This window comes from Myxine glutinosa, chromosome 5, assembly GCF_964187855.1.
Source record: "Myxine glutinosa chromosome 5, kmMyxGlut1.1, whole genome shotgun sequence".
Classification (NCBI taxonomy): domain Eukaryota; kingdom Metazoa; phylum Chordata; class Myxini; order Myxiniformes; family Myxinidae; genus Myxine; species Myxine glutinosa.
Genome location: NC_136265.1, coordinates 30593724 through 30609789, shown reverse-complemented (window position 1 = coordinate 30609789; position 16066 = coordinate 30593724). Strand labels below are relative to the sequence as shown.

General features: G+C 43.7%; 2 protein-coding genes across 5 annotated transcripts in view; one reads left to right on the top strand and one right to left on the bottom strand.

The window, feature by feature from the left end:
- LOC137418904 (jerky protein homolog-like) overlaps positions 1 to 4849 on the top strand; it is an 82703-nt gene extending 77854 nt beyond the window's left edge. For both annotated transcript variants that reach the window (XM_078777810.1, XM_068105050.2), the window contains one exon: positions 3552 to 4849. The gene's annotated coding sequence lies outside the window, so the exon portion shown is untranslated. The remainder of the gene's footprint in view (positions 1 to 3551) is intronic.
- On the bottom strand, positions 1607 to 15847 carry LOC137414718 (uncharacterized). 3 transcript variants are annotated; one of them, XM_078777818.1, is made up of 6 exons: positions 15764 to 15847; positions 15355 to 15528; positions 9535 to 9591; positions 8774 to 8833; positions 4124 to 4180; positions 1607 to 3678 (listed from the first exon to the last, which is right to left on the bottom strand). In XM_078777818.1, exons 2-6 carry the CDS (start codon positions 15515 to 15517, stop codon positions 2732 to 2734), a joined length of 1284 nt encoding a protein of 427 aa, XP_078633944.1. In that variant the 5' UTR covers positions 15518 to 15528; positions 15764 to 15847; the 3' UTR covers positions 1607 to 2731. The 3 variants fall into 3 exon arrangements, with proteins under 3 accessions (XP_078633944.1, XP_078633945.1, XP_067956328.2); XM_078777819.1 differs by lacking the exon at positions 15764 to 15847 and adding an exon at positions 15666 to 15711; XM_068100227.2 differs by lacking the exon at positions 15764 to 15847 and having other exon boundaries at positions 15355 to 15674.
- Between the last annotated feature and the right edge of the window lie 219 nt (positions 15848 to 16066).

Genomic DNA, 16066 nt, shown 5'->3' with positions numbered 1-16066 from the left:
AGAGAAGAGGGGGGAGGGGAGGAGAAGGGGGGAGGGAGGGGGAGGGGGAGGGGGAGGGAAGGGGAGGGGGAAGGGGAGGGGGAGGGGAGAAGAGGGGGGAGGGGAGGAGAAGGGGGGAGGGGAGGAGAAGGGGGGAGGGAGGCGAGGGGGGAGGATGATGGGGGGTGGGAGGGTGGGGGAAGGGGAGGGGAGGGGGGAGGAGGAGGGAGAGGGGAAGGGTGAGGGGGGAGGGGAGGGGAGGGTGGAGGGGAGGGGGAAGAGGAGGGGAGGGGAACGGGTGGGGAAGTACCCGGCAATGCCGGGCGGGGAAGAGGAGGGGAACGGGGGAGGGGAGGAGAGGGGGGGAGGGGAGAAGAGGGGGGGGGAAGTACCCGGCATTCCGTGTATAAACGTGAGGGAGGGGAGGGGGAGGGAGGAGGTGGGGGAGGGGGAGGGGGAAGAGGAGGGGAGGGGAACGGGGGGGGGGAGGGGAGAAGAGGGGGGGGGAGTACCTGGCATTGCCGGGCGGGGAAGGGGAGGGGAACGGGGGGGGGGGAGGGGAGGGGAGAAGAGGGGGGGGAAGTACCGGGCATTCCGTGTATAAACGTGAGGGGGGAGGGGAGGAGAGGGGGGGAGGGCACGCGAATCGTCGAATCAGCGTGCTGCTCTGCCACCGATTCAGATTCCGTGTATAATATTCCTTGCTGAAAAAAAATATGGATCTAAAGATGAAAGAAAAAAAAAACCTATGTGATGTGAATGGCAATGTTCCTCGCTGAAATGTGAAAAAACGCAATCGCGCGGCAAGGAACATCACGTGATCGCTCTGAGCGATCGATTGCAACTCTGCGTCGTGTCGTGGCCAACGTGGCCTCATGCTCCCAGGTGATTGGCTAACTCGAGCTCGAGAGAGCCATAATGCGCTACGTTATGGCAAAAAATATGGATCTAAAGATGAAAGGGAAAAAAACCTATGTGGTGTGGGAATGGCAATATTCCTCGCTGAAATGTGAAAAAACGGAATCGCTTTTCGCTCTGAAATACGTGCGAACGCGTAACTGAGTTAATGGCGGCAAGGAACATCACGTGATCGCTCTGAGCGAATCAGCGCGCTGCTCTGCCATTCCGGTCATAATATGCCTCGCTGAAATGCGCTGAGGTAAAAATATGGTTTAAAAATATTATGAAATAAATTTTTAGGCCGACCATGTTCTTCCCAGGCTCAATGGCCATGTTTGTGCCAAATATCAAGTACGTGAGCCTCTCCGTTTATGAGTATACCGGTAACATTACACACACACACACAAACTGTTTTATATATACAGATGGGGTGTCCTATGTTTAAAGTTTCACACCGATTGGACAAGCGGTTGCAGAGAAAAAACCGTTTTTAAGTGAAAATAGATAGACGTGGACAAGTGCGCACGCACGCACGCACGCACACACACACGTTGAAATAATCTCGCAACCCCTTCAGGGCGAGACTAATAAACATTTTACCTACCCAGTGAAATCTTTGTGGAAGTAACTATCTCTTGCAATGGACTCTTCTAGTAGCTACACTGCTGGAAGGTGAGGATGATGTTGGTGTAGTCATCAGATTGTCTCGTTCCCTCTCATCGTTTGTGGAGTTCAAAAAGACAAAAGTATTGCAAGATTTTGAACTTTGCTGCTTCTTCTATCATCATCGATTCGGATCACCCAATGATACGATTAGACCTTATTGATGGGTTTTCGATGTAGTCAGTGAAGGTGGTACGGTATATAACGGTGCCTTTGGTATAGACACTGTTGTGGCATTTGCAGATTTGGTCCTTTCTTCATCATACTCAGCTTTATCGAAATTGAATCTTTTAAATAAAACGGAAAGTAGAAATTTAATATAAAAATATACACTTCACAGCACTCCATATAAAACTGCAACAGCAATAGTTTCATAAAAGTCATTTTAATGCATCAATATATTAAATGTCATAAAAGTCACTTGTCAGTGTCCACGCATGCGTCCTCCCCTACCAATCATTCTTCCTGCATTCCCCTTATTTATCTAAGTCTGTCTAGTTTGACCCTCAACCCCACTGTTGGTGTGTTTCCCCCTTTCTTTCTACTGTTCTTTTTGTCCTGTCATGTCCTGATCCGTTCTATGGTCTCGCTCCTCCATGAGCCTCGACTTTGTTTCCAAAAAAAAGTGTGACATTTGATATTGCATTCCATGTTGTACTTACCATCGGATCGGTCATCATCCTCAAAGAGGGGAAGCGAGGTCTCCTTATCCTCCTCCCCCCAAGTTCCAGGAGCAAACGTCATCTCGTTCTCCTCTTCTTGAAATAATTCTCAAGAAAAACAAAAATCACTCCCTTTGCCACACTCTCCGCAACAGGCCTCAGAACAAATCGCTTTCCTCTCAACATTTCTTTACCAATAAGTGTTTGTTTTTGTTGTTGCAAATTTACATTCATGACTCGTGCACACTGTGTTGATCCATACATTATTAGGTACACAAATTTTAATCTCCCCACTTTGCGTCTACTATGCAACACCTCATTTGGACCTTCAGCCATTTCCAAGAACAAGGCAAACAAAAATAACGAAATGAAACAAAGCCTTTAAATGATAGACTGCCCCATAAAACTCATCCAGTAATTTTTAGGTTGATCGGCACTATTAACAGCAATAACTCCAAAATGCACACTTTAGATGATTAGGTAAGAAATAAAGTCATGAATTAGGTTTTGGATGAAAAATAAATGTTTTAATGGAAAGAATTGTTCAAAAAGATTTCAGAGGTGGTGTGATGAAGGTGGGTCAGTGATTCAGTGGGCGAGGAAGGTTCATCGGTGAAGGCAGAAGTGTTTGGAGACCTGAAGAATTCGGTGATTCTTTTATGCTTCTGTGTGGCCAAAAACAAGTCGTGGTACAAGTTATCCACCACATCAAATGTGATGGAGGCCTCGTTAGCACGGGACAGGTTGGCATCTGTGGTTTCCACATGATGTTTGATTTCCCTCAGCAGCTTGTAAAGTTTTCTCACATCCTCTTTGGTCATGCTCGGGCCACCTTCTGATTCGGATTCATCCTCTGCTTCCTTCGCGTCCCTCGTTACTATGGCGAACTCCATCGGTTCTTCATTGGTCGATTTGTGGCGATGCTCCAGCAAGTGTTCTGGCACGTCGTCACGATTCATGCTCTCGAAGCCTCCAGGGATACTTCTTGCAGGTTGTGCCAATCCTTCATTCACCATTTCTGGGAAGCCCATAAAATCCTGCACAGCACCTAGCCACAGCTGCCTCCACACCACATCCAGGGGGGAGTTGTCCGTATCCTTCCAGGAGTAAGTACCCTCGTTTGCCTTTTCAACTCTGTGCATAACATTATGTCTTTCCAGATGAAACAAATTCACAAACGACTTTTTGCAAACAGGGCATTGGATGGGCTTTTCATTCGTGTGATTTTCCTCGTGTTTTTTCAAATTAGACATTTTATCGAAGACCTTTTCGCAAAAATGGCAGTTAAACAGTCGTTTGGTAAAATGATTCTTCAAATGCTGTTCTAATTTGCTTTTGTCTTCGCAGGTAAAAAGACAGAAACTACATTTGTTCTGCTCAGCACAAGATTCTTGGTGGTGCTTCTCCTTTTGTGGTCGTTTCAGAGCGACTTTGTTGTAGATAGAAGACCAGTTTTCACCATTCATCGGGCTCTCTGCAACAATAATTTGGAAATGAGAAAGAAAAATGTTGATTGAAGAAGAATCATCATAAAAAGGTGCATATTTTTCTGATTCAAACAAATCGACTCGTAAACTTTTTCCCATCAACTATTGTGCTTTATCTTGGAAAATGAAGCTTGAATATGAAACTCGACATATGAAATATGAAATACTCAATGAAACGTTTCAACGAGTTTCAAATGAGGTCTTGAATTAATGTGGAGAAATACTTAGGATAGACACTTCAAATGTGAGTACACATCCTCCGAGCTTTTCTGTCAGGTGTGTGCACTTCTTACGTGTGCATATGAAATTGTGCCACGACGCCTCGAGGAAATTTACTTTCGACAAGGTGTACCTACAAATAGGTGAATATTGTTTACCTTCAGAACAAATTTACACCTTGAACAAACAATTACGATGTAGTTATGCACTTACCTTGTGAAGAATGATGATCCACAAGTTCAGTTTTCACCTTCACGTCTCCATTAAAATCTGGAACAAATTGAAAAGGTCACTTGGTTACCTTTTGTACTTTTAAAGTCTGAACAATTTCAATGATCACATAACGTCCCGTGCGATATATGGATCGATGTCGGCAGCTCGTATGTATGAGTGCGTGTATGATTAGGCCATGTTTTCACGAACCGGCTGGCCAGGGCTGATGTTCACGGAGAACTGCCGAATGCAAGGATTTTGAATTCTGCCATTCAGGAACTAATTTCGCTGCGCAAATCACAACGTATTTTAGTGAATTCATACGTGCAACAGTCGTGACGCCCCCACAAATTGTTCAACTAAACAGGGATCTGGTTTTCCCGGATTGGATCGATTGTGCATTTCTACTGTTGATTATTCCTCGTGTTATTGAATGTGCTTTCTTCCAATTTATGTGTCTTAACCGTACCTTGTCGAGGTGTATGATCAAAGTTACATCCTTGTGAGTTAAAATCTGGCCTACCGCTTGAGGCTTCAGCAAGTGAGCATGCACATTCTCAAATATGTGCCTCATTTGGCTATTGTATCCTAAGTGTTCTCCTTTCACACTTCTAAACTTCCTCTTTTGTGTCTCACTTTTCACTTCCAAAAAATTATAAAACGAATAAATAAATATTTAACTTGAAAAGAAATTGAATAAAATAAATAAAAACAATCACAAAGTCATTCTGCCTGTTACATTGTTCCTCCATTCATTCTTTATCCTTTCCATTTCCAAAACCTTCTAATTGAACTAATTTGCTTTTGCCTTTTAAAGTTTTTAATAACATTTTAAGTTTCTTTCCCAAACCTATTCGAACTCGCAAACACTCGGTCCATCGCATCGTCCATCAACAACAACAACAACAACAACAACAGGCATTTTAAGGCCATTTTCCCTGCTCGAGCAGAGGTTAGCCTTGTGGGCCCCGTGACAATATTCTCCATTTTGCCCTATTTTCTGCATCTCCCCTTGTTAACCCCCTTGCCCGCATTTCTTCTTACACTACACCATCTTTAGCCAAGTCTTTCTCAGTCTTCCCCATCCTCTACTTCCTTCTACATTCATTTCCATTTTTTTTTTTTTTGTATACTGAATCGAGGCTCGTGAAAGAGCTAACATTTATTTCACAAACAAATCAAACAGACAAACAAAATATATAAAAAGAGGGAGCGGTAGACAAGATGGGGAGAGAAGGGGAAGCACACAAACACAACATTTGAGAGCAGGGACATCGGGAGATGTGTGGGAGGGAGAGGGCTTGGGGGGAAGAGGTGTGGGGAAGGGGGGGGGGGGGTGGGAGAAGTATAAAACACAAGGACACCAAGGACTTCCAGGACAGAAGTTGGTATTTAATGGACTTGGGGTGAAATTAGCGGGGGAAGAAAAGATCAAGGTTTTGGATGGGGGAAGATAAGAGATGGTGGTGAACAGCTGTTTTAAAGACCTGGAAGGAGGAGTGGGATTGAGATTTGGGAGGATAGGGAGGGAGGAGTGGGATTCTTCTCAACCAGTCACTTTTATCCTTCCTCAACACATGACCAAACCATCTCAACCTGTTTTTCTTCACAGCATCCATCACAGGCTCTATTCCCATTATCTTTCACAATTCATCATTTGTCTTCCTCTCTCTCAACGATACTCCGCACATCCACCGAACCATTCACATTTCCACCCTTCCAGCCTTCTTTGCTGCTCTACGTTCATTACCCATGTCTCGCTCCCATAAATCATAACACTTCTCACACATGCAGCATACACCTTTCCCTTCAGCTTCAACGACACTCCCCTCCTCGTCAGCACGCCACTCAGTTCCCGAAACTTCTTCCATGCACATCTCACTTGAGAAACCGTTGCCGAGTCTGATCCACCTTCTCCATTCAGCATGTCTCCTCGGTAACAAAATGTTTTCACACCTTCCAGCTTCACGCCGTCTACAAGATCCAACTCAACATTTCCTCCATCTGCAGCTCCCTCTGTGAACACTTTACACTTGAATGAAGCTGCCACACTGGTTAATGACCCTCTCAAACCACTACATTTTTGATGAACCCACTCGGCGCACGTTGTACATTGAATGGAGTTTACTCTGACACCCTTCCTGCACCTCCGTGTGGCACACGGCCACTTCCCAGTTCTTTCCACCTCACCACATGCTTTACCACTTGCCATCACCTTCGTTTTTCCGATATTCACCTTCCGACCTTTTGTCTCCAGACATTCCTTCCACTTGTTCATCTTCTCCTTCAGTCCATCCATACTTTCCGCAATCAACACCAGATCATCTGCATACAACAACTCCCATGGGAAACCCTCTTTTACATTCCGAGCCAGCACCTCCATCACAGCTACAAATAGTAGTGGACTTACAGCTGTGCGTGCTCTTTTGTGTATTGCCATCACTACTCTGATCAACCATTCCTCCACTCCTAACTTCCTCAATGCCCATGTCACTACTTCGTGTAACACTCCCTTTCGAATGCTTTCTCCAGATCAACAAACCCAAGAAACAACTTCTTCCTCTTCTCCATGTACTTCTCCTGCAACTGCCTTACAATAAAAAGCACGTCTGTCGTTCCTCTTCCTGGCATAAATCCAAACTGCAGGTCATCAATCTTCACTTTCTTCCTTATTCTCCTCTCCAACACCCTTTCCAATACCTTTATTCCATGTTCCAATAACTTTATCGCTCGACATGAGCGACAGTCCAGAGGATCACGGATACTCAGTTCCGAATCCACTGGAATGCGGCCTTTTTTGACCACCAGATTACAGATCTCTGCCATTCTCTTCACACCCGAACTTCCCGCTGCCTCCAACATATCTCCCAGAAATCCCGTCGGCCCTCCCGCTTTTCTACTCTTCATTGATTTTATTGCTTCCTCAACTTCCTTCTCAGTTATCTTCTCTGCCGGTCCTAAAACTGGGTTACTCTCTATGTTGCCATCCCATTCATTCTCTGTATTCAACAGCATTTCCATATATCTTTTCCATCTTCCTTTAATTCCATCTGGGTCCACATCGATTTGTCCCACTTCATCCTTCAAGCAACTCACCCCCATCACATCACATCACACCTCTTTCGCTATCTGCTTTGCAATCCTGAATACCGCGCTCTGACCCTCTTCCGAACCCAAGCGTTCTCCGAACATTTTCCTCGATGCCTCCTGTGCCTTTGCTACCTTTCTTTGCAGCCTTCGTGGCTGCCTTATAACTTTCATGCTCTGCCTTTTCTGCCCCCGTATTCTTCGCCTTCTGCCACTCCTTGAACTTCTTCCTCTTCTTGTCAATCCTCTTTCCAACTTCATCATCCCACCACCATGTTTCCGAGTGCCTCGGTGGTCCTTTTGTCCATCCACATACCTCACCAACGGCTCCCAACAGACTATCTTTCATTGACATCGAACCACTTTCAAGCTCAACCACATCATCCTCTACCATACTCAGCCTCTCTTTTAATGCCTCCCTCACCATCACCTCTTTCAACCTCCACACCTTCATTCTCGGTTGGTACTTCACCCGCCGAGCTCTCCTCGCACCGTTCACCCTTATGTCGCAGACAACCAAGTGGTGCTGTGAAACAGCCTCCTCCCCCGGGATCACCTTTGTGTCCCGGAGGTGCCCCCTTTCTTGCCGATGCACCATCAGGTAGTCAACGGTTGTCATCGACCCACCTGACGTGTATGTAACAAGCTTATTATCCTCTTTCTGGAACTGAGTATTGCAAATCAACAAATCAGCTCCATCAGCAAACTCCAAAATCCTTTCACCTTCTCCATTTCTCACACCATATCCGTAACCCCCATGAACTCCCTCAAAACAATCCATACTCCTTCCCACATGTCCATTTAGGTCTCCTCCGACCACAACAACTTCCTCATCTTTCACGTTTTCCATCAGCTTCTCTATTGCACAGCAGAACTTGTCCTTCTCTTCATCGCTCGGACCGACCTGCGGAGCATATCCCGAGATGACGTTCACCAAGAGCTTTCCAATCATCATTTCCACCATCATCAACCTTTCACTCACTCTAGTCACACTCACCACACTGTCTACAAACTCCTCAGAAAACAGGACACCAACACCATTCATGCTTTCTGGGCACCCTTGCCACACAAACTTGTTTTTCTGTCCCTGCCTACCTTTCACCATTCTCACACCACTTCCTTTCCATCTCGTCTGCTGCACACAACATATGTCCACTCTTCTTCTGACCAATACTTCCACCACTTCTCCTGATCTCCCTGTCATTGTCCCTACATCCCATGTCCCAAACCTCAGAAACCGATCTCCACGTCGAGCATCAGACGTTTCGTCCTCATAAATGGAGCGATTTACACCCTTGCTTCGATCGGGTTCCCCACCTTGAGTTTTGACGAGAGGGAGTGGGGCCCCCCACGGGGTACTTCGGGCTGCACCCTGCCCATATGTAATTGTTATTGTCATGGTTCCCTTTTTTGTAATTGTCAGGGTTCATCGTTGCATCATTATACATACTTGCACCAAATTCGATTTAAATACCTTCAGGCGTTCTTAAGGTATCGCGGTAATAAAAAATAAATAAATAAGTGCACTTTAATGAAGCAATTGAAATGTAGTTCTGCACTTACCTTGTGAAGAACAATTATTATCCAATGGTTCAGTTTTCACCTTCACATCCCCATTAAGGTCTGGAACAACACAAATCAAGTCTTAAAACATAAAACAACTCATCGCACCACTACGAGGGACACCTTTAACTTATATTCTTTCCATTTGTAACTTCATGTTATCCTTTGGTTTTTTTGTGGTGCGTTGGGAGGGGGGAGGGTGGCAGGGTGTACCATATACAGGACCTTCCAATAAATAAATAAAAAAACACCTTTAGAGGCCATTTTTCCCCCGCAAAGCGGGGGTTGGTCTTTTTCGGGGACCGTGGTTGTTGTTGTTTTTTGGTCCCCTTTTTGAAGCAATGTTTTACGGCCGGATGCCCTTCCTGCCGCCAACCCTTTTTGTCGCTTTTTACGACAAGTAGGGAATTACCAGTGAACTGGTACTCAATTTGCTGACCTCGGAAGGATGACAGGCTGAGTCAACCCCCCTGGCGTTAATTCAGCGATCGACCGGGATTCGAACCCAGGATCCTGGGATCCTAAGCTGGCACCCTAGCCGCTAGCCCAACACCAGGCTAGCCCAACACTTCACCACCACAGGACCTTCCAATACTAAGTCACTAATCTCCACAAAGAAAGGGGAAAATGATTAAGAAATTACACCTCGAAATCTGCAACACGAGTAAAGAACAAAACCAAAGTCAACACAACCGATCCCGCCATTCCCATCATCCAGCTTCGTTATCTTCAACTTGTACAATGTTATTATGGATTCTCACCTTCTGCGGGAAAACCGTCTGCATCTTCAGGTTCCACCTTCACCACCACTATAGGATCTGCAGAGAAACAAAACCTGTTTTAAACAAAGCTCAGAAAAACATTGACAAACTGGAGCAGCACTCGGTAGAGCACATATCTCCGCCAGGCTGAACAGTTTACATTTTCTATCCCAGTGATAGGCTGGACCTGAACCCGGCCCTTAACCAAAATATAATAATTTCGGCCTTGTCACACACACATACACAACCTGTCCACCACATTTCGTCCGAATCCAACAATAACCTTTTGAGATGTCGTGTTCACAGACAAACAAACAGGTGAGAAAAAAAAATAACCATCACCCACCTTTGGTAACGGAGGTAATAACAATTACTTACCATGACGCGAACTGTACCCACAAACAAAAGGTAATTCTCATTCGCACAATGGCAAGAAAAATTGAAGGAAGAGATGAAAACAATTTATTTTGAGGGAGGAGGGTGGGGGTTACCTATGTGAGGAAAGGATCATGGATGTACTGTACTTACTAACACAACACAATGAGCAAAAACATGGAATTGTGTGCTTAAAACACATGGAAGGGAAACGCCGACATATTATATAGTTACCATTCAAATTAACATCAAAAGCTTCCAGAAGTGGCAACTCTCGAGAACTGACATTCATGTATATATATATATCTGCTACTGAAAAGATAAATCATATATATAAATATATATATATACATATACATATACATATACTAGTGGCCCCTTGGTCTGCTGGATCAAATTTTCATTGGTCTTTGCGGCCTTGTAGCATACCTGCCTGTTTACGGCTTGAGCATAAGCTTACCTTTCACCAAGCCCAGATGTGTTTGGGTCAGGGTGGGGATAATACGTTTTGTTAATTATTATTGCCAAATGATACGACTATTATTATTGTTGGTAATATTATTAGTATTAAATTAATATATGTGCTTTGTTGCAATGTTATCATTATTTTTGTTATTACCTTCGCCAGAGGAGAGGGTATTGCATTTGAGTCCGTTTATTTGTGTTTGTCCACACAGAATAAATATGATTTCAATTGCAGCCGTTGGTCCGATTGACAGGAAATTTTCACCATAGGTGCAACTCCGCCTGTATAATTTTTAAATAATAATTATGACGTCATATATCACGTGGTACGGGCGCTATCTTGGAAAAACTGAAAAACGTTGCACCTCAATATCTCCGAATGCGCTGCATAGAAAAAATTGAGACATGGCTCATTGTAAAGAACTCTCCATGGGGAATAACATATGCTAATGATGACATCATAGGTCCCTCCATTATGTCATCATAATTCGAAAAGTACAAAACTGCATCCGATCAAGATGAAATTTCTTGAGCGTTATCTATGGATAAATTGGCCGAGAAAAAAAAATTGACGACGTCATCGGTCACGTGGTTCGGTCGCCATATTTGCTTTAACACAAAAGCCTTAATAACCACTAAAAACATGTCCTGGCGAGGGTCTGCAATCTCTCATTGCTCTTTCTTGTTTATTTTGTAATGAGAATGCCATGCCACGGAAGGACCTATTAAGCTGCTCGATAGACCTTAACATGGCGTGCGTTTAAAACATGGGAATTCTTCCGATCTCTTTGTAGTTAATTAGCCGAATCAACTCAGCAGGTCATGCCGATCATTGTGGTGAATCGTACTCATATCCGAATGCTCTAGGTCTAGAAGAATTTCCCAATTGAACACACACACACACACACACACACACACACACACACACACACACACACACACACACACACACACACACACACACACACACACACACACACACACACACACACAATCAAATGCGCAAAACAATTACCAAGGAATAACTGTGTAGAACGAGGCTGATCCTAAAAACATGCCTCTCTCTAAGGAACAAAATCAAAGCCATAAACCAACTCACAATACCAGTATTCCTGGACAGCTGTGGAATAATAAACCGGTCACAATAAGAAATCAATAAACTGGATATCAAAACAAGGAAACTCCTCACTATTCACAAAATGTTCTACAAAAATCAATGCATCCTGAGAATGTACCTGCCGAGATGAGGAGGAGGTAGCTGCCTGATGGAACTCAACCAAGTACACAGAATGACAACTGTAGGATTGGCCGAATACGTAAAAGGTGCAACAGACTACCGAATCCAATTTGAAAGCAAAGACGGAGACAACAAACCAGATAAGGTATCCCTAACACACCTAGCAAAAAATTGCAAAAGACAGGTGCAAATGGAAGATGTCACACAATAAACTGAAATAACGAGTACAGCCCCAAAAATTGCAAAAAAGGAAGAAAAATCTAAAACGAAATATGAACAGATATACACCGACAACTGGGAAAACGATAAAAGAGCAAGAAGATATTTTTAAAAAGAAGAAAAAAAAAGAAATATGTCGTGCATAGCACGATACTTGCGAAATCCCTAAAATAAGTTGTTAGCCTATGATGACCTCAAAAACAATTTGTGGTTGAATTCAGTGACCTAGTATGCAAATCCTCTTAAAATTTCAAGTTAATGGGATGAAAATTTAGGGTTTTAGAAATTTGGCCTATGCTGACCTTTTGGCCTATGTTGACCTCAAAAATAGTTGGGGTTAAATTCAGTGACCAGATATGCAAGTCCTCTTCAAATGTCAAGTTAATCAGATAAAAGTTGAGGATTTTAGAAATTTGGCTTATGTTGACCTTTTTGGCATATATTGACCTCAAAAATAGTACGCGGTTGAATTCAGTGTCCAGATATGCAAATACTCTTAAAATTTCAAGTCAATCAGATGAAAATTGAGGATTTTAGAAATTTTACAAAGTTGATGACCTATTGACATTTTGACCCCAAAAACAATCGGCTTCTTGCTTATGACCAACTCTACCATTTGGTGAAGTTTCATGAAGATCGGTTTAAAATTGTGGCCTATAGGCGACTAACATACAGACATACAGACAGACATACAGAACTAGAACGACACTCATTAGAGAGCATACCTCCGCCTGGTTGGCATAACACTCAATGGTGAAGAATCACTTTAAAAAAATTAAACAATTCTCATGTCCGAATCCACATTCAGATCTTCACCAAAATCGAATCGATTATTCCTGGTCACACACAATCTGTCCACCAAGTTTCGTCCAAATCCGTCCATAACTTTTTGAGATATCCTGCTTATGTATTGTTTTTGGCCCTATCTCCCAATGGTGAAGAATCACTTAAACTAGAGAGGTTCCAGGGAACCTGAACTCAACTGGTCTATATCAATATGGTTAGAATATGCATAATAGAACCACAAACTATATAGTTTATATGTGCTAAAAATGTATGACAAAAATTGATTTTTCAATATGGCCACCCTGCCGCGTGCACGCCCAAATGCAATCCCAAACTAGTTTATGGCTTCAAGATGCTGCATAACAAGTTTCATCAAATTTAGTCAATATTTGTGACTTTTAGAGCGTAGACGTCGAAATGTTTACAGACGACAGACAGACAGACGGACACCCAGTGGTGTCCAATGGTGAAGAATCACTTTAAAAATTCTAGTAGCCGGATCCGAATCCGGATCTTCACCAAAATCTAATCGTTTCATCCTTGTGACATACGTTACATCTCTGCCAAATTTCGTCCGAATCAGTCCACAACTTTTTGAGATATTTTGTTCACAGACAAACAGACAGAGGTGAAAACATAACCTCCATCCACCTTTGGTGGTGGAGGTAATAACGCACAAGACCAACAAATATACTTGAAAAATCTTCAATTTTCGCGAGTAAAAATAAGTTGGACAAATTAGGAGTCGACAAAGAAGGCTCTTTGGAATGGCTAAGAAGACGTCAGCTCAACTGGGTATGAAGAACAAATCATTATAAATGCCCAAGACCAAGGGCATTTATACAGCAATGTCTTTAATAAAATGGCAGGACTGAGTCAATGGAACAGGTGTAGGTTCTGCAAGGTAGAAACAAAAAGTACTAGCCACCTCCTGTCAGGATGTAAAAAAAAACTCAAGTCAAAGCAGCTGTACACCCAAAGGCACAACAAGGTATGTAGAGTAATCCACCAACATGTGTGTAAAAGTGTCAATATCCCAGTTCCAGAAAACTCGTGGAAACATGAACCAAAAGCAATCACTGAAATCAAGGAAGTAATGCTCATGTATGACCTAATTATCCCATTAAGCGTGAACATAGAAAACAAAGCATTGTGACCGGATATAGTACTCACTGAGGTACAAAAAGGAAAAGAGGACATTGCTAATACTAATAGAGTTGTCAGTCCCCAGCGATTTTGGCCTAACAAACACAGAAATCAAGAAAATGATCAAATAAGATCTGAAAAATGAAGTGAAAAGATCCGGGAAGCTGAAGAGCGCCAAAATTGTACCATTGGAGCAACAGGAATGATAAAATAAAATAAAAACTTTAAAACCATCCCTGTTATTATTACGACAAACAAACCGCAATTGGAAGCTGTCCAGGGCTCGGTGACGATCCTCAAAAGAGCTCTCGGAATAAAACAAAAGAAAACTTCACAACCTGGTCCACGAATCATGATCCCTTACTGAAACGGAGGTGGATACTTCGAGACCCAAGAGGACTTCGTTACATGTTCTGAAAACCGCATATGAAGATAACAAGTAACGACACCAACAAAGACACAGACACACACTTATACTAGTTATAGTAGAGTATTAAAGGATCTACGGGGTCTTTCGCGTCCTCGGGGTCTTTCGCGTCCTCGGGGTCTTTCGCGTCCTCGGGGTCTTTCGCGTCCTCGGGGTCTTTCGCGTCCTCGGGGTCTTTCGCGTCCTCGGGGTCTTTCGCGTCCTCGGGGTCTTTCGCGTCCTCGGGGTCTTTCGCGTCCTTTGGGGCCTTAAAGGGTCCTTCATATTTCGAGGGGTTTTCAGCAGTCTGAAGAGTTAAAAGGTATATTGGCGCTGAGGAAGCGCCTTTAGCGATTGACTTCCAGCCAGTGTAACGCTAATTCCTGTCACAGGAATTCTGAGATCATATAAGTGGGCGTGGCAGTTCCTGATTGGTTCGTGTTGGGGAACGCCTTCTCGCTGCCGACGTGACGTAAATTCGCGCACGCGCACTGGTGATTGGCGCTGAGGAAGCGCCTCTAGCGAATGACTTCCAGCCAGTGTAACGCTAATTCCTGTCACAGGAATTCTGAGATCATATAAGTGGGCGTGGCAGTTCCTGATTGGTTCGTGTTGGGGAACGCCTTCTCGCTGCCGACGTGACGTAAACTCGCGCACGCGCACTGGTGAAGCTTACTCGATCTTACTCGATCCCATATTACATGTACTTTCATTGCATACAAATTATACTTCCTCCTAGAAATTCCATGCCCGAACCTCAGCGCAATCCAAGAGGATTCACTTGTTTCAATAGTACATCATTAATTAATATACGTACGTAATTAATAGACACAAAAAGCATGACACACACACACACACACACACACACACACACACACACACACACACACACACACACACACACACACACACACACACACACACACACACACACACACACACACCCTCATCCAATTATATATTTATATATAAATATATAATTAATTTTTTTAATTATTATTTTGTTTGCGGAATGCGTGCTCCATGATGAGCAAACCTCTGGTGGAAGCGCACGACAAGTTAGACTCAGATTCGACGATTAAGAGAATGAATGATAAATGGCCAGACAGCTGTGACCAGGACCATGTTTATTAATATTATGTGCTGATAAACCCCTCTATATTATAAATATAATTATATACCGTACCTGGTTCCCGGTTCGTCCCGTCTCCACCATCACGAAGGTTCTGAACGTCCAGGATCCTGAACCCGCAGATCCCAGCAGCCCCTCCTGGACCCCCTCCGTTGCCTCTATCAGAGCCCGACCTGGAGTCCGAGGAGCTCAGATCGTAGAACGAGTCTCGGTTCATGATCCTCGGCACTGAAAACATAAGGAGGTGGTGGGATGGGCTTGGTGGGAGCCAGAAACAGTGACCTACCCCTGCTGGTCCAACAAGCTATCTTCGTGGATCCACCATCCCCAACAATTTTAAATCACTCAAGCACGTGGTGACACACCGGAAGAACGCTACTAAAGGTGTCCATTTCTCACATTTACAGACTCACATTTTATCCACGTGACCACATAGAGCTAAAAGGTTTTTATCCAAATGGACCTTAAATAATGCTTCTTCTCCTCGTCCCGTCACGGTTTTCTTCCTAGAATAATGAAAACACACCAACAACAACTCTACAAGATCTACGACGATCTATATACAACACTATGGTACGTTTTTCACTAACTGTTTTTGTGTATCTGGTTCCTTTATTCCCCTGGAAACCCAAACATGTCTTACACAACACCATCTACAATAACTGATTCCTGGCTATTGGAGTCACCCGGCCCTGGAGTGAGCTGGTCCATGGGCATGGCGATCGTGACGGACACACCAAGCTCTACAACAGAAGGCATCACAGTA

What these genes read in the sequence shown, in the direction of transcription:
- LOC137414718 (XM_068100227.2), bottom strand. Translation starts at nt 15,538, where the DNA reads ATGTTTTCAGTGCCGAGGATCATGAACCGAGACTCGTTCTACGATCTG. An exon ending in CGGGACGAACCGGGAACCAG is followed by an intron (nt 9,592 to 15,354) that starts GTACGGTATATA and finishes GTTTCTCTGCAG; the next exon opens with ATCCTATAGTGGTGGTGAAG. An exon ending in TAATAATTGTTCTTCACAAG is followed by an intron (nt 4,181 to 8,773) that starts GTAAGTGCAGAA and finishes AATTTGTTCCAG; the next exon opens with ATTTTAATGGAGACGTGAAG.